Source organism: Myotis myotis, unplaced genomic scaffold (assembly GCF_014108235.1).
Source record: "Myotis myotis isolate mMyoMyo1 unplaced genomic scaffold, mMyoMyo1.p scaffold_m19_p_2, whole genome shotgun sequence".
Lineage (NCBI taxonomy): Eukaryota > Metazoa > Chordata > Mammalia > Chiroptera > Vespertilionidae > Myotis > Myotis myotis.
The window spans coordinates 9,712,951-9,736,050 of record NW_023416324.1 but is presented as its reverse complement, the minus strand read 5'-3'; the positions used below and the strand labels follow the sequence as shown (position 1 = coordinate 9,736,050).

The following is a 23,100-nucleotide window of genomic DNA, read 5'->3' as shown; positions in this document are numbered from 1 at the left end:
CCCCGGGCCGGCACCCCGCGGGGGGACAGATGGCCGCGGGCGGCCTCGCGGTGAAGGACGGTAACCTCCGGCCCAGGGCTGCCCAGTGGTCAAGCCGGGAGAGCCGCCGCACCTGACGCTCGGCCCCGCGGTCCTTACCCACGGCCACGCACGTGTCCCATTCCCGCCCTCTCATTGGCCCTTTCGGTCCCTCTCGGCCTTAGAAGCCGGAGACATAATCGCCCCTCTGATTGGCCCAGGAGCTCCCATGTGTCATTCTGATTGGCCGATGGGGCTCACGCCCTCTCCGGTCGCATCAAAAGCCACTGGGTCTTACCATTAAGAGAGGAGGGGGAAACGTGAATACCAGCAGACTTCCCTTTTGTATGAACAGGCCCTGTGCCACGTAATGGCCTCTGTAATGCACTACAGAAAATTAATTTATTAACCTAGATAAATATAGAGCTATTTCGCTTGACTCTGCCTCGGAGGACAGCCGAGGGGACTCGGAATCCCCCCTCTTTCCGAGGTAGTGCGCTCCGGGCGGGGCCGCGCCGTCAGGTTGCGACCCAGTACACTGTCCGCAGAACAGCCACACCGCGAGCTGAGATGCCGCCGCTGCCGCCCGTGCTTCGCCGCGCCCTGCTGGCCCGCCCCTGGAGTGGGGCCAGGTGAGTGCAAACCCGGCCTGGGGACGCTCTGTCGCTCGGGGTCCCGGGGTCGCTGGCGTCCCTCATGCGGGACTCCCTCCCTGCCGGACCCCCACCAGGTTCCCAGGGGCTCCCCTCCGCGAGGGTCGCTTCTTCTAGGACCTCCCGTCGCCGTCCTCCCCCAAGGCCTTCCTCTCACTGCGACACCCCTGTCTCCTTCCTACAGCAGGGGGACCCCCTTCCCGAACTGCGGCCGGGTGGGGGCCTCGCTGCTCTCCCGGCTCCCGAGCCCCGAAAGCAGCCTCCTACGCCCTGGTCTTGCTCCTCCCAGGCACCTTTCCAATGCGCCCACTGCCGGCTGCCCCCTGGGGCACCTCTGTTGTTAGTGCAGCGCCCTCTCCGCCCCTCCCTCCGTCTCACACTCAGGACCCACCTCCGGGGTTCCGAGACTTCCCTCTCCGGAACTTCTCCTCTCTTCCCCTTTTTCAAGTTAAGTGCAGGGCAGAAGAGGGCTCCTTTCTTGTGACACGTGGGATAATGTGTGTGGAGAGCTGGGCCTTTGGCGTATGCTTTATGGTAAAGACCGAGTGAATTCAGTAGCGTGCACCAAAGGGCGGCAGGCGCATTGGCAATGCCAGGTTACCATCACGATCCTCGTTGTCACTTGCATTTTAAACTTCTGTGCGGTAGGTATTATTATTGCACATTACAGATGAAGACTAATTTCCGAGTGGAGTGCAAACCCCCACGGTGTGGAGCTGGGTTCCTGGGCCTTGCTCACTCCGTGACACATGTCCTCAGAGCCCCCTCCTGCTGGGGACTGGGAGGGGGAGGTAGGACACAGACCCTGCTTCAGAGGGGCTCCCAGTCTGGTGAGGCTGCCCCTCTTATTGGACCTGGGTTTCGGGGGTCTGCCTTTCAGAGCTGGGCAGCCGCACCCCCCCCCCCCCATTTGAGTGTTGTTTGCCTGATCCCCAGGACTGTGACCAGCTCTGTCTCCTGCTGAGCTAGGCTCTTTCCGAGTTAATCAGTGTCCTAAGGGATGGCACAGGGGTGCCCTGGGCAGGGGTGAGTTTCAACACTGCTGTGTGTCCTCCGTGGGTGGGGATGGGGTAGGGAAGGGCACAAGACGAGGACAAGGACATGGGGGAGAAGGGCTCCCCTGAAAGCCAAGGTTGGGGTCGTACTTGCCACCCCCTTGTCCTGCATTCGGAGACCACCCCTCAGACTGCAGATGGAAGTCCCATAGAGTTACAGTGTAACCTCGTTTCTTGAACGCTATTTGTTCCGGAAGGCTGTTCAAAAAGCCATTTGTTCGCAAACGGAATACTTTTTTCCCATTAGAAATAATGTAAATTGAATTAATCTGTTCCAGAGCCCCAAATGATTTCCTGTCTCAACCTTTCTTGTATACAGTACATGTTTAATGTATTCTTTAATTGATAAGTAAACACTTTACTTAAATTTATCAAACCACCCCCTACTAGCCTCCAAAATCCTGTCACCAGCTAACTGCTTTTACTTTATCCAATCAACAACAGTTTTTCTACCTATTCAGTAGTCTGTGATTGCTGTCTTGTGAGCACTTTCACACCCTTAGCAACATTAGAATTCGGGATGGCCTCTTTATGTTTTAAATTGTGCCAACCGCCAGTAACAAAAGCATTCCCTCCTTTGCTTGTTGCCTGCAAGATGCATTTTGTCATGCGGAGCTTTCAGCAGGAAAGGGTTGTCAGATCGAAAACTGAAGTTTTGGTCAACAACCGAGACATTGTTTTCTGTGAGCAACTTGGTCAAGAACCGAATTGTTTGAGGTGGGAGACATCTGAGAAACGAGGTTTGACTACTTGTTTGCAGTACCTACCATGTGCAGGTGCTGTGCTAAACACTGGAGCGAGGGGTGCCCAGGGAATTTACCTGTGGATGGGGCCTTCGAAGAGTTTTCATATCATACCCTCTATATCCTGTATATTGGCTTCTTTTGTTCAACTGAGGATAAAATGGCAAGGGGATATGAGGGAGGGAGGGGCATCTAGCGGTGGAGGAAGACTTAGACGTAAAAAAAACACCCCTCAGATATCTGGTAGAAAGCAATCCATGTTCTCTTTTTAAAAAAGCCTATTATAACAATAATGTTTATCAGGCAGTCAAATACCACCGGCCTGGCACAGTGCAGATAAGCACTGCATTACCCCATTTTACAGATGCCAGACTATCTGCCCAAGGGGCACACACAGCGCGAGATCAAACAGCGAGCTTGGCAATTTCGGTAACTGGTTCTGTTGTCAGTGGCGTGCCTTTCTATAGCAAGCGTGTCAAACTCGCAGCTGGTGGGCCGCATGCCTAAATAAACAGGCATGTGGCCCTCTGGCCTAGAGTTTGACATGCTTTTCTACAGCTTTTGTTGGTTAATCCTCACCTGAGGACATTTTTTCCCATTGATTTTTATTTTTTCTTTAGAGAGAATGGAAGGGAGGGAGGGGTAGAGAGAGAAAGAGAGGAACATTGATGGGTTGCCTCCCGGTGTGCCCCAGGGCTGGGGAAGGAACCTGCAACCCTTCAATATGGGCCTAAGCTCTACCACTGAGCCACACTGACCAGGGCTCTGCAGCATTTTTAACGGGCAGGCCTCTATTCAGAGGTGCACTAAGCCACACCCCAGCCACGTGCATTTGTTTACTCGAGGTGACTGGTGAATGCACGTATTTGCTAGGCCTATTCAGTATAAATTTAAAATTATAATACATATAGAAAACTTTTCTGTGAAAAATTTTAATTATACAAATGTGTCTACATAAGTAAAAATAGGCAAACTGCATAATTTGTCAATTTTTTAACATACACATTCAGAGAACCTACTTTATCATGTAATGGACTTTCGGCTTTAACAGATACCGCCTCACCCAAATTAATCTGTTTTATGGAGGTTTTACTGTTAATAATACATTTGTAGGGTGGATTCGATGCGATAATCACTTAGCATGGTGCCAGGCATGGTGTAAGTGCTTAATAAATGCTCCTTGATGTTTCCGGGGCAATAAAATGCAAACATCATCCTTTGCTAGATGCCCCTCCCTCCTGGACCTGCTCTGAGCCCCTCACTGCTGGCCGCTTATCTCTGTGATAAGGAGGATTAACCTAATCAGGCCCCAGATAACAGCTGCCAAAGCCCGGGTGCTGAAGGAAGCTAGAGTAATCTCCTTTCTACTCTTCTTCTTGGCCGTGGCCACCTGGGCCTCAGCCACTGGGGAGCCAAAGGGATCTGCACCCAGTCCCAGGTGTTAGCAGGTGCGCACTGGCCTGGTAGTCGGTCCTGGGGGCCTGGTGTCCGCTCTGACACTGCTTGCGCGTTAATTGTTTTCAAAGGCATTTCTCAGGTGCTAGCCCCTGGCTGGGCAGCGTGTCCACTGGTGAATGGAATGGACACAGGCCGGCCCAGCGGAGCTTCTGGCCTGGTGGGAGCGCCGTAATGAGGGTTGTCACAGGTGCTGTGAGGAAAGTGCGGGGCTCATGAGGACCCGAGAGGGGCCCGTCCAGTGGTTCAAGGCCAACCACGTGGAGAATGCCCCACGCAGAGGGGACCACAAAAATGACCAGGGCGACTGGATCACAGCAAACGAGCTGGGAGGTGGGGGGGGGGGGCGAAGGCAAATGGGTCTGGAGGCATCGATAGGGATTCTGGCTTTTTGTTGCAGAAGAAATGAGAGGCCATGAGTAGTCTTGAGCCAAGTGCTTACTCTGTCTGATGATCAAATTTTCATGTTAAAACTGTAACTTTGACAGCGATTTGGAGAGTAGCCTGGTGACAGTGGAGCTGGAGTGGCCATTGCAGTTGTCCAGGCAAAAGCTGGTGGTGCCGTGGACCAGGGTGCAGGCCGAGGGAGACCTGGGGGGGAACTGAGCTTCCCCGCCAACCCCACCTGCCTCCCTTCACCTCAGTTTTAAGGTTGCATTGGCTGTCCAGCCCTGATGTTGCCCATTGCAGGGGATGTTCTGATGTGGCTCTTAAAGCTCAGATTCTGGTACCTGCACAGGGTGGGGAGGGGTAGCTAAGGTCTCACACCAGAGCCAGGAGGCCCCCAGGTGAGAAGAAGGGCCACTTCAAATCATTAGGGAATCGGAGTCAAATTCAGACTCTGCCCTCTGCCTCCTTCCTAAAGCCAGAAGCCTGAGAGCTGCCCTAAGAATGGTCAGGTTCGGTTTATCCCAGACGCAGGCACCTGCTTGGTGGGTACTCAGGAAATAGGTGGTGAAAAATGTGCAAGCCTTTTCGACCTCACCTGAGTTACCACTGAGCTCTTGAAGTGTGGAGTAATGTGGGCTGGCTGCATGAATGAATGAATGAATGAACGAACGATGCAGGCCTTGCAGATCCTCATAGAGGCCCTAAGTTTGAGTGGTTCCTCTATGCCTTGCCCTGAGCCAATGGAAGGGTGTTTCTTTGGAGTCCATGGATTTTTTTTCTTGGCTCTGTCCGACTCAGGATGATCTTTGAACTAGTCTCTGTCCCCGAGGCCACACTCAGACTGACAGACAGCTGTACCAGGGCCTGGACTTTCTAGGTTTAGAGAGAGCCCTTGGGGCGTGTGATCCTGAGGTCACAGTGGACCTCTGCCCTGGGGAAGGTGGAGTGAGGCCTGCAGGATTTCTGTTTCTGACCCTGCCTGGGGGGGACAGGGAAAGGAGAGCTGGTAGTGCGACATTTTCAGCTTCTGCCCTGGGTGGAAGGGGTGCTGTTTATTCCAGCCGTATTTGGTGAGCACCTGGGCCAGCCCCTGATCCTTGGGGTGTCTGGGAACCGATTTGCCTTTGAAAGCCTGGCATGGCGGAGTAAGCATCCCGGAAGATCTTTACAGTTTATTTAGAGCAGTGGTTCTCAACCTTCCTAATGCCTCGACCCTTTAATACAGTTCCTCGTGTTGTGGTGACCCCCAACCATAACATTATTTTCGTTGCTACTTCATAACTGTAATTTTGCTACTGTTATGAATTGTAATGTAAATATCTGATATGCAGGATGTATTTTCGTTGTTATAAATTGAACATAATTAAAGCATAGTGATTAATCACAAAAACAATATGTAATTATATATGTTTTCCGTTGGTCTTAGGCGACCCCTGTGAAAGGGTCGTTTGACCCCCAAAGGGGTCGCGACCCACAGGTTGAGAACTGCTGCTTTAGAAGCTCCTAAGAGCAGGAGGGGTGAGGAAGGGCAAGCAGTTTTAGTTCTCACGGGGACCTAGTGTTACAGAATAGTAAAAGCTAGGAAAATTCCAGAAGTGGGATGGGGAAGCTGAGACAGAGAGTTAAACAGCAGTTTGTGCTCGCCTAGTAAATCCTATCTTCCCTAAACCAAGGACACTTAAGAGTAAATGGTGTGCACTTCTCCCCAGCCAGGGGGTAAATAGCTTAAACCACCCTACTCAGGGAGACATAACAGAAATCCATTTAAGTGCCATTTGCCAATCACACCCAAATTAAGAGAATAAATCTCATTTGGGGACATCAGCATCAGCTGATGAATATTCTCTTGATCCACCCCTAAACACCCAGCCTTTAAAACCCCCCAAAATGAAGGTCTCAGTGCTCTCTCCCTCGAGGGAGCATGCCTATGCCACTACACACCCTCCCCCCCCCCCCCCCCATACACACTTATCCCCTAACCTCTAAGGGACCCCATAAGACTTGCAACCAAGGCAGCGGCGGCAGCTCGCCCTGGGCTAACCCCTGAACCTGTTTCCAGGGCCCCCTTCTCCCCCTTTTCTCTGACCTCCCAGTGAGCCAAAGCAGCCCAGCCCGGGCTCTCCTGTTGCTTCTTCTATGCCCTTCCTCGTTTCACTGCCCTTACGTGTGTTTTTGCTGCGGTGGGTAAGTTCTTGCTTGCTTTGCTGCACGTTGTCTCTTGATTGTCTTGGCTCAAGAAGACAAGAGGCGAGATTCCTTGTCTTGCACAGTAACACTGGGATGGGACCTAGGATGGCCCCCGCTTTCAGATGCGGGATGTGTGCTGAGGTCTCCGAGCAGCTGTGGGCTTTGGTCTGGGATACGTCTGCGCAGAACCTGTGCTATTCCCACCCACCAGGACCAGGGGGTCGGAGAGGGGTTGGGTGGCCCCTGGCTCCAGCCCAGCACTCATTCTCTGCTGACCCGGGGCCCTTTCTTGGCTTAAAGAGAACCTGGCCGCATCTGATTTACTGATTGGTGGTGGTGTCCTGCTCCTGAGGTCGGCGTAGACTCCGCCCTCCCCTTGCTGGTGTTTGCTGGCCTCCCTGCTCTTCCCCCACTACAGTAGGTGGAAGGAACAGTGTGGGTTTTAATTTATTGAGCACCTCTATAGCTTAGTATTATCTCCTCAGATCTCTGTAGTAACCCCACAAGATGGGTGTCACCCTAGTTCAGTGGTCGGCAAACTCATTAGTCAACAGAGCCAAATATCAACAGTACAATGACTGAAATTTCTTTTGAGAGCCAGATTTTTTAAACTTAAACTATATAGGTAGGTACATTGTTATTAACTTAATTAGGGTACTCCTAAGGCTTAGGAAGAGCCACACTCAGGGGGCCAAAGAGCCGCATGTGGCTCGCGAACCGCAGTTTGCCGACCACGGCCCTAGTCAGTGACTTGCCCAAAGTCACACAGCTACAGGAAGGGGAGGGTGGGGCCTGAGGAATGTGTCTGGGCCTGGTGGGTGTAGCCTGGGGGTGACCAAGAGGGAGAGAGGGAGAAGGTCCCAGGGCTGCCTTGCCCTTGGGGATCTTGGGCCACTCAGCCCTGCCCCTCAACCACACAGACCCCCTTCTGCTCTCCCCTGGGCCTGGACCACTTTTCCCAGCTCTCAAACCTCCGCCAGGTCTCCGCTGAGCTCACCTCCTCAGGGGGGCCGTCCCTGACCACCCTGGCTCCACCCTTCCCCTTACTTACTCATTTTCAGGGCCTTTCTGTCATCAGAGTGTTTACTTCTTGCCTCTGTCCCCCACTCGGCAAGAGTCGGCTGCGTGCAGCCAGCGCCTTGCTGTCTTGGTCACCGCTGTGCCTCCGGAACAGCGTCAGAGATGCAGCAGGGGTTCAGTGACCTGGTAGGGGGAATGCGGGACCTGCCCTCGAAGCCCCCTTTCTGTGTCCTTCCTCCAGCCCCGCCCTCAGCGTCCACCCACACCTCTTCCCAGTGAGAAAGGAAGAAGCCCGTAACCCTCATAGCCAGGCTTCCCGTTCTCCTGTTGGGCATTCGCCACCTTCCAGAACACTGGCCTCAGACGAGGTCACTCTGAGGCACAAGCCTGTGTCAGTTTCGTCTGAGCATAGATGAAAGCAGGGTCACCGTGCCACCCCCAGAGTACCAGGCACACCCCCTCTTGCCAAACGAGGGGCTGCTTCCCCCAGGTGTGCACTCTCCCTCCTGCATCGAACAGTAACCCCACTTGTCCACCTGCAGGTACGTTCCCACTGGTCTCTGGCTGGGACGTTGACACCAGAGGGAGAAGATACCTGGGTTTTCTGGATTCGAATCCAGGTCTCCTGATCTTGATCTTGAACTAGCCATTTTCCTTTGAGGACCTAAGTTACCTTATTTCTGTAATGAGGCCACTGGTGAGAGCCATCCGATGGGCCGATCCATGGCGGATGGGAGGCAGTATCCAGTCTAAGGAGCCCTGCGTGGGTTAGGTGCCTCTGTCATTAATGTCCCCATTTACAGACGCGGAAACGGACGCCTGGAGGAGAAGTCCCACGGCTGAGGCTCCAGCTCTGGAATGACTGACTCTAAAGTGTTACCCACATGTCCTCCCACCTCTTGACCCCCCCACACCTTTGGGGTGGTGTTCATAGTGGTCACTGATCAATGAGGTCACAGGTTCCATACTGAATGGGGGCTCCAGAACAAGGAGTTCTTGAAACTCAGTGCCCAGGAACCAGACCCTGAACCCCCAAACCTGCCCTCCCTCTCTCTGTGAGCTGAGCTCAGGGCACTCTTCCAAGTTCCCACCCACGGCTTGGGCTTTCCTGCTCTCACTCCGTTCACTCTGTGTGCTGGGACTCAGCTCTGGGATGTCCGGCCTCTTCAGCTTAGAGGAGCGACTGGGTCTGTTCTGGGGCCAAGTTTGCCGCGTGGGGACACGCTCTCCACGTACACTTAGAAATGCTTTTGCACCTCTAAACTTAAACTCCAAACACATGGGTTTGTATGATTACTCTCACTTCCTGGTGTAGAAACAGGCTCAGAGGAGGCAGCTCACGTGCCCAGGGACACACAGCAGAACTGGGACTTGAACTTGGATTTTGTACCCCAAGGCTGTCTCGCCCCCCAGTTCTATAGTTGCTCTGGATTTCAGGATTCCGGGCCAGCCCAGGCTCCCCTGTTGGAGTCTGGGTCTGTGGTCTCTGCTGACCTGCCACCTCTCTCCCTGCCCTTGCATCCAGGCTTCGGTGGAAACACGCCTCCTCCCTGAAGGTGGCCAACGAGCCCGTCTTGGCGTTCACCAAAGGCAGCCCCGAGCGAGATGCACTGCAGAAGGTAAGGTGCAGGGCGTGGAGAGAGACGGCCTCAGCAGCCCAAGGTGCTTCTCTGTGCTGCGGCCATCACCCCTCCCCCTGCCCCTGCTCCCAGCCGCGGGGTCTGGGGAGGGCTGTGTGTCTGAAGCCTGGGAGAGGCTGGGAGCAGCCGGGGCCATTTGGTCCTCAGTGCCGGTCAGGAGTCATATGCTCACAGAACTTCAAAATGCTCTCCCATTAATTGCTAGTATTTTAAAACTGAGATTCCACGTAAATTCGAGGTGCAGTTTTTGAATCTTTTTAACGGGAAAACCTGTCAATACTGGCCTCTCCTTCCTGCATGACAGGAAGTGACCAAGGAGGGGCTGCATTCCGTCCCCCCAGGGAGCACACGCTCTCTGGCCACAGCCCCGCCGGCCGCCTCCTTGGTTCTGGTCCTCTGGGCATTGCATTAGCAGACTCCGCGTCAGGTCCTGGGTGGGAGAAGGGGAAGGAAGTGCCCATCTGACATCTTATCCTCTCCTCAGGCCTTGAAGGACCTGAAGGGCAAGACCGAAGCCATCCCGTGCGTGGTGGGGGATGAGGAGGTGTGGACCTCAAACGTGCAGTACCAGGTGTCGGTGAGTCCAGTGGGTGGGCAGCCCTTGGAGAGGGGCAGTCAGTTTACAGGGCACCTCCCTCCTGGGCAGTGACCTCACTCCTCTCTTCTTTCAGCCCTTTAACCATGGACACAAGGTGGCCAAGTTTTGCTATGCAGACAAGGTGAGTCCCTGGCAACTTTGGGGTTGGGGTGCTGCCCCTCTTTTGTCCTGCTGGCTTCAGACTTGGAGGTGGACATCAGGCACTGCTTCCCCTGGCCGTGGGGGATGGGGGTGTAGATGGGACAGCTGGAAGTGGGAGTCCCTGGGCGGGTGCCTCTAACAGGGCCAGGCCAGCCAGGGTTAACTGGAACCTAGTGGGAGCTGCCTTGATCAGGGCTGGACACCCCTGGACATGCTGTTGCCATGGGGCAGACCCTGACGTGGGGCAAGTGGGGGTGGTGGATTCTGGAAGGCTGGGTCAGGGAAATTGGAGACATCATGGATGGTAAGTCAGACGGCATTGGTATCATCATGGAGGGCCATCGAGAGGGGATGGGGTCACCTGTGGCTGGGGGTCTAGGAGCGAGCATCCTGTGGCAGTGAGGGCAGGTGGCATTGGGGATGCCGGCAGCAGGTGTACGTCTCAGGCTGTGGCTCTGGCCTGGCCAGGCAAGACCAAGGGCCCTGACCTTGAGGGCTGGTGGCTCTGGATGATGGGTTCAGGGGCCCCAGGCCCCAGGCCCCAGGATTAAGGTGAGGCCCTGAGGAGGCCACAGGAGAACGTGGTTTAACAGCTGAGGGACTCAGTGCCAGGTGCCTGGCATGCGGACCCAGCTGGCAGCTCAGACTTCTCCAGACTGGCAGCAGGACAGGTTCCGCGCCTGGGGTGGCCTGTGGCAGTGGGACACAGTAGACACTGGGGAGGGGACGCTGAGGGCCCAGGGAGCAGGGTCTTCCCCGGTGGAGCGTGACCTCCAGACCTCTCCTCCCTCGCTCATTCCCCTGGGACCCTTCCCGCTACAAAAGAAGCCCCTGGCCTGTCCTCTTCCGCAGGCCCTGCTCAACAAAGCCATTGAGGCCGCCTTGGCCGCCAGGAAGGAGTGGGACCTGAAGCCCGTCACAGACCGGGCCCAGATCTTCCTGAAGGCAGCAGACATGCTGAGCGGGCCGCGCAGGGCAGAGGTCCTTGCCAAGACCATGGTGGGACAGGTGAGGTGCCTGCGGCACAAGTGGGGGGTATGGGTGGGAGGCAGTTGTACCCTATTTGATTTGGCAGTCATCAGCCGAGCAGTTTCTGGATGCCTAGACTTGCTCTGCTGGTTGGAGACTCAGAGATGTCCTCAAGGGACAAGATCTAGGAGAGGGGACACACAGAATGTTAGACAAGGTGGACTGTGCTAAACCTGCGTGTCCGACCACGGAAATGCCCCTTCCCCGCCTTCTCTGTCCCCACCCTAGCAGGCCTTTGTCGTGCTTTGGCTGGTGTGACAGTCGCCCTATGCAGTCCTCTAGGCTCGGTGGGACCCTGCACCCTCAGGTTTTCCCGACACCCCAGCGGGCTGCTCAGGCTTACAAACCACCGAGGTCTACCAGCGAGAGGCACATCCCAGATCCTGAGCCCAGCCCCCAGGGCCCTGTAGTTCCCACCTCTCTGCAGCTCACCAGCTGCTGCCCTTCCCGCCAGGCCATCCCTGTGATGATGCCAGTCTGGACCTGGTGACATTCCTGGACACCATAGGCGTCCCATATCCCTGCCTCTGCCTGGTGTCTCCTGCCTGAGTGCTTGCTCTCTTCTGTGCCCCGTTCACTCTTACCCATCAAGGGCCAGCCCAGATATCACCTCCACTGTGAGGCTTCCAGAACCTTCTCTGCCCAAAAGGATCAGCCTCAGTTCACATTGGGGTGGAATGACTTCCTATGTGTCTGTTGCCCCTTTACAAGCTTTTTGGGAACAGTAATCAAGTGTTAATGTTCTCCCACTTTTTGGGCCTTGCATCATGTCTTCCTGGATAAAGGTTTTCTGAGTGAGTGCATTTGAGCCAGAGAGTGGCTGAGGAGGGAGAAAGTGTTAATTTACCCACCATCCCCAGGAAGGAGCCTTTAGGGGTTGGTCAGCCCAGCGCTCCTCCTGCAGTGAGAGCTCCCCCTGCTGCACAGACGCGGCATGACAGCTCCACACCCTGCCAGGTGTCTGATTGTCTCAGGGTGTCACGCTCCTAGTGTCCCAGGTGAGCCACACCTGGGCAGGAGGAGACACACAGATTAAAGTGCTCTTGGTGTGAAGACTCAGGAAGTTGTAAGAAGTGCAGTGGCCGAGCAGAGCAGGGGGCAGTGTCTTAGCTCAGCTCCCTTGGCGCCATGTCCGAGCAGGGCGAGCAGCTGCCAGTGACCCTGTGTGCCAAGGTGGGAAAGGCCCATTTTTGCTGCCCACAGTCCTTTCCCCACGGCTCACATTCACCATCAGGAAGGACAGACAGTCTGAGGACATGTTTTCAGTCACAGGCCTCCTGGTTCTAGGCCCAGCTCGCCTAGCGAGGGCACGTACTTACCCTGGGGCAGGAGTCACCGTGGGCACAGGGTCCCACGTCAGGGCCAACGGAGGCAGGTCTGCCACTGCTGACCCCCTGGCCTTCCCGCCTCGCAGGGTAAGACAGTGATCCAAGCGGAGATCGACGCGGCAGCCGAGCTGATCGACTTCTTCCGATTCAACGCCAAGTTTGCCGTGGAGCTGGAGGGGGAGCAGCCCATCAGCGTGCCGCCCAGCACCAACAGCGTGGTGTACCGGGGGCTGGAGGTACCACCGGTGCAGGGTGCGCGGGGGCTCCTGGAAACCTTGAGCTTGGCCTCACCACCTCCTCTGTCTCCAGGGCTTTGTGGCAGCCATCTCCCCTTTTAACTTCACTGCGATTGGCGGCAACCTGGCGGGGGCGCCCGCCTTGATGGTAAGATATGGGCCGCAGGCAGGGGTGGCGGGAGCTCAGCATCATTCCCGTCTCAACAGAGGGAAGGCCGCACTCGAGCCCCTGAGGTCCCAGCCCCAGTCATGGCGAAGCACAGAGGGTGGAGTGAGTGTGGGGCCGTGGAAAGGCTTTGGGGTCAGAGGCTGGTTTGGGTCCCGCCTCGCCCTGCTCTAGGTGACCCCCGTTGAGCCTCCACTCTGCTCGGAGGCAGTTTCCTCGTCTGCAAAGTGGAAGTAATAGGAAAACCTGTGTACAGGGTTGTGAGGAGCAAATGAGACGGCCACGTGACACGCTGAACGCCAGGCAGGTCTGGCCCCGTGCAGGCTAGTCTAAGGTGACAGTTAGTGACAGTGATGATTATAGCTCACCTTTGAGTGCTTGCTATGTGCTGGTGACTTAGTTGTCATGGTCGTATGGCTAGTTGTGTGTTTTTTATCCTCACCCAAGGAAATTTTTTCCATTTGTTTTTTATAGAAAGTAGAAGGGAAGGTGGGGGGGGGGGGGGAGAAAGAGAGAAACATTGATCTGAGTGAGATACATCAATTGTTTGCTTCCCGCATGCGCCCTGACCAGGGCCAGGGATTGAACCTGCAACCCTTTAGTCCACCGGCCAACACTCTAACCACTGAGCCAAACTCCACGTAGTTTTTTTAAAAAGTGTTTTTATGGATTTTTAGAGAGAGGAAGGGAGAGGGATAGAGAGATAGAAACATCAATGTGAGAAACCTTATCGATCGGCTGCCTCCTGCATGCCCCCCTCTGGGGATTGAGCCTGCAACCCAGGCATGTGCCCTGACTGGGAATCGAGCCGGTGACCTCTTGGTTCCTGGGTCAGTGCTCAACCACTGAGCCAAACCGGTCAGGGCTCCACTTGGTTTTAAAGGGTGAAGGTGACCATCATCCTCATGAGCTTCCAGTCCGATGGGGCAGACGTAGCCCTGCCTTCGGTGGGCCTGGGTGTCTGGGAGTCGCAGGAAGCGGGCTGACAGTGGTCGGGGGCCTGGGCCCAGGCAGGAAGGCTGGGTGAGCTGGAGGACGCTCATGCACAAGGCCGTCCCCGTGCCTCTGCCCACAGACAGACGCGCACACGCCCAGACGCCCACGTGCCCTCCCCAGGACACGTGCAGAGAGAGCCTTGTGCGCACTTGCTCAGCCACACCTGTGAGCACCCAGCAACTTGGAAACACCCAAAACAGAGCTGCCTGAGGGTGCAGGCAGGGCCAGTCCGTGCAGGCTTCTGGAGGAAGGGCGCCTCGGCTGGTGTGGTGGTGTTGGCGAGGGCTGTTAGAGCACAGTGCCTGGCACCTGGAGGTGTGGTCGGGTAGGGGACATCCAGGCCTGCACAGGGGCCTGCTGCACAGGGAGGGATGACCATGCTTCAGGGGGTGGGGTCAGGGCTGGGCCCCTGGCCTTCTGCCTTCTGTCATCATGTGCCTTCCGAGCAGGGCAATGTGGTCCTTTGGAAGCCCAGCGACACGGCCATGCTGGCCAGCTACGCCGTCTACCGCATCCTCCGCGAGGCTGGCCTGCCCCCCAACATCATCCAGTTTGTGCCAGCTGATGGGCCCACATTTGGGGACACGATTACCAGCTCAGAGCACCTGTGCGGCATCAACTTCACAGGCAGCGTGCCGTAAGTGGGGGGTGGGGAGTTGGGGGAGGCAGGGTGCTTCAGGGAGGTTCGCCTTGCACCTCTGTCCCGAGCTGGGCTGTGAGGAGCGAATGAGATGGCACGTGACACCGTCTGCCGCCGACCGGACTCACTTGCTGTGCTGCTGTTGGGGGGCCACTTCCCCTCTCGGACCCTCCGTATCTTCACTGTCCTAGTGCTGGCTCTGCTGCTCCACACACACGTCGCTCTACGTGGGACAGGACGACAGGGCCTGAACCCGGGTGGAGACCTGGGAATGAGCAGCAGGCACATTCGATCGCCTGTCTGTGGGTCGGGGTGGGAGTCAGCGGGAATGTCCGGGCTCGGGCAGGAGGCCTCGTTCACAAGGTGACACCCGAAGGCCCAGCTGCGGGAGGGTTGGGGCAAAGATGACTCACGTGTTGGCTGCTTTGAGTTTGGGGAGCCCACGGACCACCGGGTGGAGATGTCAGGGTCAGCACGGGGGTCCTCCCGGGTGTCACCGGGACCCCGGCGGCGGCTTCTCTCTGCTGGCCTCCGGCTCCCCCACCCGCCTCCCTCCGGGGTGTGCCGGGTGGCGTGGCGTTAGAATTGCTGAGGAGGGCCGTTTCCAAAGGCCTGCTCTGCCAGCACAGCCCCGCGGGGCCCTGCCTGTTAGCGGGCAGAGCAGGCTTGGCCCCCATTTGCCATGCTCTGATGAGCAGAGGCTCAAAGGTGGGAAAGCCATAAATTAGTATTAGCTACTGTGTCGCCGGCTCCCTGGTGATTAGCATTTTTATTGTTTTGTGGTGCTGAGGTTGGTCACACTCGGAGCCCAGGGAGGAGGCGGGGGCCTACGCTTCCTCTCCCAGGATCCTCCTCAGTTTGGCCTCTGGAGCCCCATGCAGATAGTGACAGTGTCTGTCCCCCACCGGCACCTAGTGTGCCCGGCACTGTCCTAACACTGGACTCATTGCAGTGAACCACAGAACAGCCCTGTCGTGGGATTGTTCCCTCCAGTTCCCAGATGAGGTGCAGGATTTGAGGCTCAGAGAGGTTAAGTAATGAGCAAAAGGTCACACAGCCATGGGTGTCTGAGTCAGAGCTTGAACCCAGTACTTCCTCCCCGCTCCCTGGTCTTCTCTGCACCATCTTGCCACCAAGGCTCCCCTTGCTGACTCCCCATAGGCCTGGGATGCTGCCCATTTCCAGCTGCCACCACCTACTGAGTCCCCCACCACCTCTGCTGGGACCCCTGCTCGCCTCCTGGGCTGTTGACCCTGGCGTTTCTCACTTGGCTTTTCGGCCGCTTCTGGTGGGACCTGTGCCCTACCCCCCCCCCCCCCCCACGACCTTCACCCTCAGATACCCAGGCTGGCTCCCTAATCCCCACCCTGTCCTCTGATTTCAGCACCTTTAAAAACCTGTGGAAGCAGGTAGCCCAGAACCTGGATCGCTATCGCACCTTCCCACGCCTGGCCGGAGGTAAGGGTCCCTCTCCCTGCCCCCTCCCCGGTGGCTCCAGGGACCCCTCCCTTTCCTGGCCATCATGAAAGAGGAGAGGATGCAGCCATAGGTAGGGTCGTGCTGCAGGAACTGAGCCCTGGGGGGCCTTAGGTACAGAACCTCGCTTTGGCAGGCACTGGGGGTGTGCAGAGCACCTGTGCCTCAGGATGCATTTTTCTTTCTGTCATTCATTCATTCATGCCTCATTCATGCAGCAATTTAAGTACCATGAGTAGGGAAGGAGCCCTGGCATTGACATGGGTGGACCCCCTCTTCTCTTGCTGGGTTGGGGGGTTAGGGGAAAGCTGTGCCACTTCTGGGAGGGGACTGGGGGCCTAGGATTCTGCCATTTCCTCTGTCATTGTATTGGGCAGCACCCTGGCCCTGGCCTCAGTTATTTCATCTGTATAATGGGGGAGTTGTTCCTGATGACCCCTGATGCCCTTCACCCTTGGGCATCAGATTTTTCATCTGTAGAGTGGGAGAATAGGCCTGGCTCATTGGTTTCTGGGATGCTGTCCAGCTCTCACTCTGTGCCTCTCCTGCTCTCATCCGCCTGGTATGGGGGAGCTGATTACAGGGCCCCGTGGATAGGTGTAGGCAGTGTGGTGGGCCCCTGAGCTGGCCGGAGGAGCCTGCTCCTTCATTCATTCCCCACCCTGGCCCCTGTAGAGTGCGGTGGGAAGAACTTCCACTTTGTGCACCGCTCAGCGGACGTGGACAGCGTGGTGAGCGGGACCCTGCGCTCAGCCTTCGAGTACAGTGGCCAGAAGTGCTCAGCCTGCTCCCGCCTCTACGTGCCTCACTCGCTGTGGCCTCAGATCAAAAAGCGGCTGCTGGAGGAGCACAGCAGGATCAAAGTGGGCGACGTGAGTGCTGCCTCCATCCCTGCCTCCATCCCTGCCTCAGCCCAGCGGGCGGCTGATGGGACTGGAGGTTCCCGTGGGTGGGGCTGGTGTGCGGGAGGGGCCTTCCTTTGTCGGGGCCCTGGCAGCTCAGTCTCTTCTGGTGTCTCCCCTGCCTGCAGCCTGCAGAAGACTTCGGGACCTTCTTCTCTGCAGTGATTGATGCCAAGGTACGGGCTGGAATCCAGTTGTTTCTGGGGGGCTGAGGCTGGACTGGGTGGGAGAGGGAGGAAGAGATATCGGGGCCTCAAAGGGGGACAGCCCCACCCCGCTGCTTCCAGGAAGGCAGCCACATTGCCACCCTGCCTCCAACTTGTTAAAGGGCAGAATCCTCCAACCAGAGAACTCGCCTCCTGCACACCCTGCAGCCAAGCTCAGCAAGCCCCTTTAAGTGCATATTCATACACAGAGATGCAATTAGGCCGCCTGCATACCTGTGTGCATAAACCTAATTGTGCACGCATGAACACGTTCATGTGTAGGCATGCGTGTCAGCTTTCCACAGAAATGCATACACATTCATACATACATATCTCCATACAAGAACAAATCCACCCGTGTGTGCATGTAAAGATATTCATGTACATGTTTGTATTTAGAGGCACATGTGTAGGTCTACATAGATAAACATGTGCATGTTACAGGCATACAGATGGGGTGGGCAAAAGTAGGTTTATAGTTGTAATATAAGTAATACAATAATAAATCGATAATACAAGAATAAACTGTGATTCACGTACTCACAATTGTAAACCTACTATTGCCCATTGTGTATATCTACATGCTTTAACAAAGCAACATGGCCATGCATGTGCCCGAATACATATATGTCATGTGTGTTTGGTTATATTTATATGTGAATATATACCTGTAGTTCTAATACATACACACACACAAGCATGCGTGTCTGCCCTTGTCCCTGCCATGGCTTGTCCAGACACTCCGGGCCCTCCCCTCCTCCATTTCAGAATTCAGGTCCTTCTGGAACAGGTGTATTGGGGTGAGTGTACCGCAGGGCTGCTGCTGGGAATGGTCCCCTAGCCGGTCTGTGACACCCTTCCTCCCTGCCCCTGCAGTCCTTTGGTCGCATCAAGAAGTGGCTGGATCACGCCCGCTCCTCGCCCAGCCTCACTGTCCTGGCGGGCGGCAAGTGTGACGACTCTGTGGGCTACTTCGTGGAGCCCTGCATTGTGGAGAGCAAGGACCCTCAGGAGTCCATCATGAAGGAGGTGACTGGGCGGGTGGCTGGGAGCACGGGAGGACAGCCTCCCACTCAGCACAGGACGCACACAGGGCCCTGGCCCATGGTCGTCTTCTCGGGGTGTATTCCAATTCCGGTTGAGGAAAGGGAGGCCCTAGACAGCGAATATCACACCCAGTGAGAGCAGAGCCAGGCCTTGAGCTCAGGCCTCCTGACCCCAAACCCAGTGCTGGCCCTGCCACCCTGGCCATTGTCGTAGCACTTCCATTGCTCATGCCCTTACAACAGTCTTCTCAGCTGACATTGACCTGCTCACCTGTGGCCGCCCACAGCTGGCCCTTGATTGAAGTGAGGGCTGTATTATCAGTCCCATTTTACAGATGAGAAACTGAGGCCCCAGGAGATCAAGACACCTTGGTGGCAGCAGGGACAGTATATTGTTGGGCAGTTCCTGGACCAGCTGTTGCCAGAAGCCTACGGTTTCCATGGGCTTGGGCTCGTGCCTCTACGGGTGTGGGTTTGGCTGGCAGGGGCCCAGAAAGTGTCCTTGGACCTTTTGCCACCGTGGGATGGGGCGGGCAGGGCAGGAGCTGGGCACGGTTCTGTCCCGGAGGGAATCTGGAGGGACACTGCGTACGCCAGGCCCTACTTGAAGGGGCTGAGGTGTGGACTGGGGCCTGGGGACCGGGACTGAGAATAGAGGCAGAGGCCAGAGCAGGCTGGGAAGCCTCAGGGCACTGGTCCAGGCTGATGCTGACCTTGGACTTCTCACTTCTCTCCCAGGAGATCTTCGGGCCTGTGCTGACCGTGTACGTCTACCCAGACGACAAGTACAGGGAGACACTGCGGCTGGTGGACAGCACTACCAGCTACGGCCTCACGGGGGCAGTGTTCGCCCAGGATAAGTGAGTGGCCACAGCCCCTCTGCTCTAGGCCTGGTGTCCCGTCCACACCCTGGACACTGCCCTCCTGGACATGGTCTTAGTAATAATGCCGCCCTTGCTTTCTGTCCACTTCCCTCACCTCAGCCCTGGCTGGCAGGCAGGCCTCCCAAGCGCAGATACCCAGAGGCAGCCCAGCTTTGTTAAAGTGCAAGTTCTGGGGCCCACTATCGAATCTGGATCTAGGGTAGGCCTGGGAGTGGGAGCTTCTGCCCAGCTCCCGAGTCTGAGGGGCCCTGCTCCTCGAGATCATCGTCTCAGCTGCAGAGTGGGACACGGGCTCAGGCCAGGGTGCACTGCTCACCTTGCAGAGGCAGGATTTGAACCTTTGCTTTTCCCTCCTCCGTGGCTCCCCTTGTCTGCCTCTAAGAGAGGGGATGGAGGTGGGAGTGGAACCTGAGGGGCAGGCTGGGGGCTTAGGGGTCCCCCAGTTCCCGAGGGACAGGAAAATTGGACCAGGATGGGCCACTCCCTTGAGTGTGTGCTGCCTGACCCACACCCTCAGTCCTCGCAGGAGCCCCACGAGGGGACGTGAAACCCCCTTTGCAGAGGGGAAGCTGAGGCTCAGACCCTGAGTCACCTGCCCAAGGGCCCACAGCTGGTGGCTGACCCAGCACAGCCCCAGGATGGGCCTAGTGCTCACAGGATAGCCAGCCTGGGCTGGGGCTGGGGCTGGACCTGGGCTGGAGCCGTGGGTGAGCTGGCTGCCCTGCCTTGTAGGGACGTTGTCCGGGAGGCCACCGAGATGCTGAGGAACGCTGCTGGCAACTTCTACATCAACGACAAGTCCACTGGCTCAGTGGTGGGCCAGCAGCCCTTTGGGGGGGCCCGAGCCTCTGGTGAGTGGGTCTGTTTCCAGAGGGGAGCCAAGTTTCTATGGGAGACTCGAGAGCCTTCGTTCCAAGGGTGTTAAGAGTAATAAGAACAGCACTGTACTCACCCCGAGTCTTTTCAGCAACCTGGTGACCAGGGTGCTAAATTCTCCCCATTTTACAGAGGAGGAAACTGAGGCACGGGGTGGTGAAGTGACTCGCTCAAGGGCACATGGCTAGGAAGTGGTGGAGCTGGCATTGGACCCAGCTCCCGCAGCCTGTACCACCATGGCCCAGGCCATTTTGGTCCAACTCCCTCCTACTTATAGGTGGGGAGACTGAGGCTCAGATTGGGCTGGCGACTTTCTAAGATCCCAGCTGCCTAGTGGCAGAGCTGGTGCTCTCCACAGTGTCCCCTCTGCCTCCGAGACACCCCAGGCAGGTGGGGTACATGGACCCCAGGAGTGCCGGCATCCTGTCCACTCCCAGTCCCGGCCCCACCCGGCCTCCCGCTAAGGGGCTCCTCAGAGGTGCGCTTCGGAAACGCTCCTGTGCGCACATTTTGTTTTAGTTTAAATGCTGGTGCCCCATTCATTCCCTCAGATCCTCCCCTCGCCTTTCCCTCCTGCCCAGAGCTGTTGTGTCTTTTTCCCACAGGAACCAATGACAAGCCCGGGGGGCCCCACTACATCCTGCGGTGGACGTCGCCCCAGGTCATCAAGGAGACCCACAAACCTCTGGGGGACTGGCGCTACTCGTACATGCAGTGAGCCCCTTGGCACCTCCGCCGTTCACCTGTTTGTCCGTCCAGGTGACTGACCTCGGTGCACTGGGCCTACCCAGCCCCTCCACCCTGCTCCCTGGAGGGCAGCCCCTTTTCTAGAGCCAAGGGCTGGCCCTGAGCCCCCCACTGGCCCGTATCCTGGCCTGTCCCACATCTCGGGGTCAGGTGCCCAGCCCTGGTTTGATCCTGCTGGGAAGGGACAGGCGTGCTGCCCCTCATCCCATCGGCCGTCCTAGGAATTACCTCTCAGAGGGTGACCTTGGTGCCGGCTGGCTCGCCATCTTTTCTCCTCTTGCTTCTGCACTGTGGCCCAGTGGTGTCGCAGGGGTGGGGAACGTTTGGCCCGAGGGCCATGTAAGGCCCACAGAATCGTTTGGTCTGGCCCTGCCAAGGCATTAGGGGTGAGTTAATTAAATGTTTGACTGAATATAGCAGGCTGATTTTTAAGTTGATAATGTTGTCTGGCCCACGAATGATGTTATAAATATTCAAATGGCCCTTGGCAGAAAAAAGGTTCCCCACCCCTGGTTTAGGGACTTGGGGAATGACAGTGGGGCAGCTCCCAATCCCTTGAGGGAACGGAGGCAGCTCTGGGCCCCTTGGCAACCTCATTACCCACAGGGCTCCTGGCCTTGGCCCTGGCGTCTCCAGGGCTGCAGGAGTGGGTGTGACCAGGGCGGTCTGCAGGGTGCCAGCGCACTAGCTGACCTTGCCCTCTTTGGTCTGGGTCATCCTCCTTTCACACTAGCTCTTTGCCCAGCCACACGAGCCAGTGGGTACCTGTGCCTGACCTTAAGCCTTAGATGCCCATGTGCCTTTCTCCAGGGCTCCTGTCTGCCCATGTAATTCCTGACCGTCTCCATGTGGTGAGGCTGGGGGGCCATTGGAGGCCACCTGCCAAGATGTGGGACATGCTGGTCCTTCCTGTTGGGGCTGGGATTTTGGGAACTGGATGGGCCCAGCCTCCAGGACAGCCACCCTCAGCTGCGTTGGCCTGGTTTCCCTGCGGGAGCTCAGTTCCCACTGGCTGTGGTAGCACAGGCCCAAGTAGATGTTGCTCCCACTCTCCCAGCCCCCTGAGACCTACCCTGGGTCCCCGTCCTGCCAGGACCTGGGATTGCCCGTAGAATCTTCTTCCTTTGCATGCGAGTGGCTTTGCGTGGACTGGCCTTGGGGGGCCTGTTCTTTGTTTGATGCAGCCAGTCGGTGGACTCTCTAGGACAGCGGTCAGCAAACTGCGGCTCACGAGCCACATGAGACTCTTTGGCCCCTTGAGTGTAGCCACGAAGTTTCAATTGCACTGTACGTGCGCGCCCGCACGTGGTATTTTGTGGAAGAGCCACACTCAAGGGGCCGCAGTTTGCCGACCACTGCTCTAGGACAACTAGGTTGGGTTCTGAGTGGCCAGGGATCTGTAAGGGGTGACTTTGGAGAGCAGTTTTTATGGAGCTGTAAAAGTGCTGGGCCCTTCTCAAGGACCGCTGTCAGGGGCTCCCCACAGGGTAGGGTGGCCATTGCCCAAGTGCCAGGACCTCGCACTGGGCCAGCGGTCAGGGGTGAGTGCTGATGCCGCCTGGCAGGGTGCGGGTTCTGCACCGTTTCCCACAAGGCGCCAGGTCAGGAGGCTGAGAGATGTTCCTGGTTCTGCTGGCTCTACACTGTGAGGTGCCATGGGACTCGCCCTGACGTCACCCAATAAAATACCTGTGACTTAACCAAATCGGTCTTTCTGGTGGGGGTGGGGGACAGCTTCTAAGTCTGATGGCATTTTCAGCGTGTCATTGGGTGTGAGGAGTGCAGTGCCCTCGGTGCTATGGAAGGAAGGGCAGGCACTGATGTATGGGAATACCTGCTGCGGTGGTGGGAGCTCTGGAGCCAGATGGGCTGGGTTCAAATCCCAGCTCCAAAAAGCTGTGCAACCTCTCTGGCCTTCTGTCTCTCCATCTGTAAGATGGGAAAAGTAATATATGTGATATGTATGCCCACACAGTTGTCATGAGAATTAAATGAGTTAATCAATGTGTTTAGAACAACGCCAGACACAGAATTCATGGTTCGTCAATGTTGCGCATTTACCCATTGTGTAACAGCCACTGCTATGTGCTGTGATAAGTTTACATGCCTGGATATTTTAGCTAAATGTTATTCTAGATGTTTCTGTGAAGGTGTTCTTGAATGAGATTAACATTTAAATCAGTGGACTTTGAGAAAGCAGATTACCCTCCATAATGTGGGTGGGCCTCATCCAATCAGTTGAAGGCCTTAACAGAAAAAGACCGACCTTCCCGAACAAGAAGGAATTCTGCCAGGAGACTGCCTGTGGACTCAGCCGCAGCTCCTCCCGGGCCTCCGGGCTGCCAGCCTACTGGCAGAATTTGGATTTCCTGACCCCACAGTCTTGTGAGCCATTTCCTTACAATAAACCTGTCTCTCTGTGCGCCTCCATTTGCTTCTGTTTATCTGGAGAACCCTGAGAATAACGTGCCAGGGACTTGGTTTCTCCCGAGTGCCTGAGGGAGCAGGTGCTGCCATGCCCCCGTTCTGCAGTGAGGACAGTGCAGAAAGGTAAGGGGCCCTGCCAAGCGTGTGTCATCACTGGTACAGAAGCACAGGGCTGTCCAGTTCCGGAACCCGCTCTTTCCTCCACGCAGATGTTCATACACGGCGCTGACTGCCTTGCAAA

General features: G+C 56.6%; 1 protein-coding gene across 1 annotated transcript; it reads left to right on the top strand.

Moving 5' to 3' along the window:
• Nucleotides 1-511: 511 nt before the first annotated feature.
• On the top strand, nucleotides 512-22,854 carry ALDH4A1 (aldehyde dehydrogenase 4 family member A1). The gene is made up of 15 exons (XM_036349982.1): nucleotides 512-650; nucleotides 9,047-9,140; nucleotides 9,646-9,738; nucleotides 9,833-9,880; nucleotides 10,753-10,908; nucleotides 12,344-12,493; nucleotides 12,567-12,641; nucleotides 14,105-14,292; nucleotides 15,680-15,753; nucleotides 16,447-16,643; nucleotides 16,802-16,849; nucleotides 17,756-17,908; nucleotides 18,664-18,785; nucleotides 19,542-19,660; nucleotides 20,291-22,854. The coding sequence occupies exons 1-15, from the start codon at nucleotides 589-591 to the stop codon at nucleotides 20,401-20,403; spliced, it is 1,692 nt and encodes a 563-aa protein (XP_036205875.1). The 5' UTR covers nucleotides 512-588; the 3' UTR covers nucleotides 20,404-22,854.
• Nucleotides 22,855-23,100: the final 246 nt, after the last annotated feature.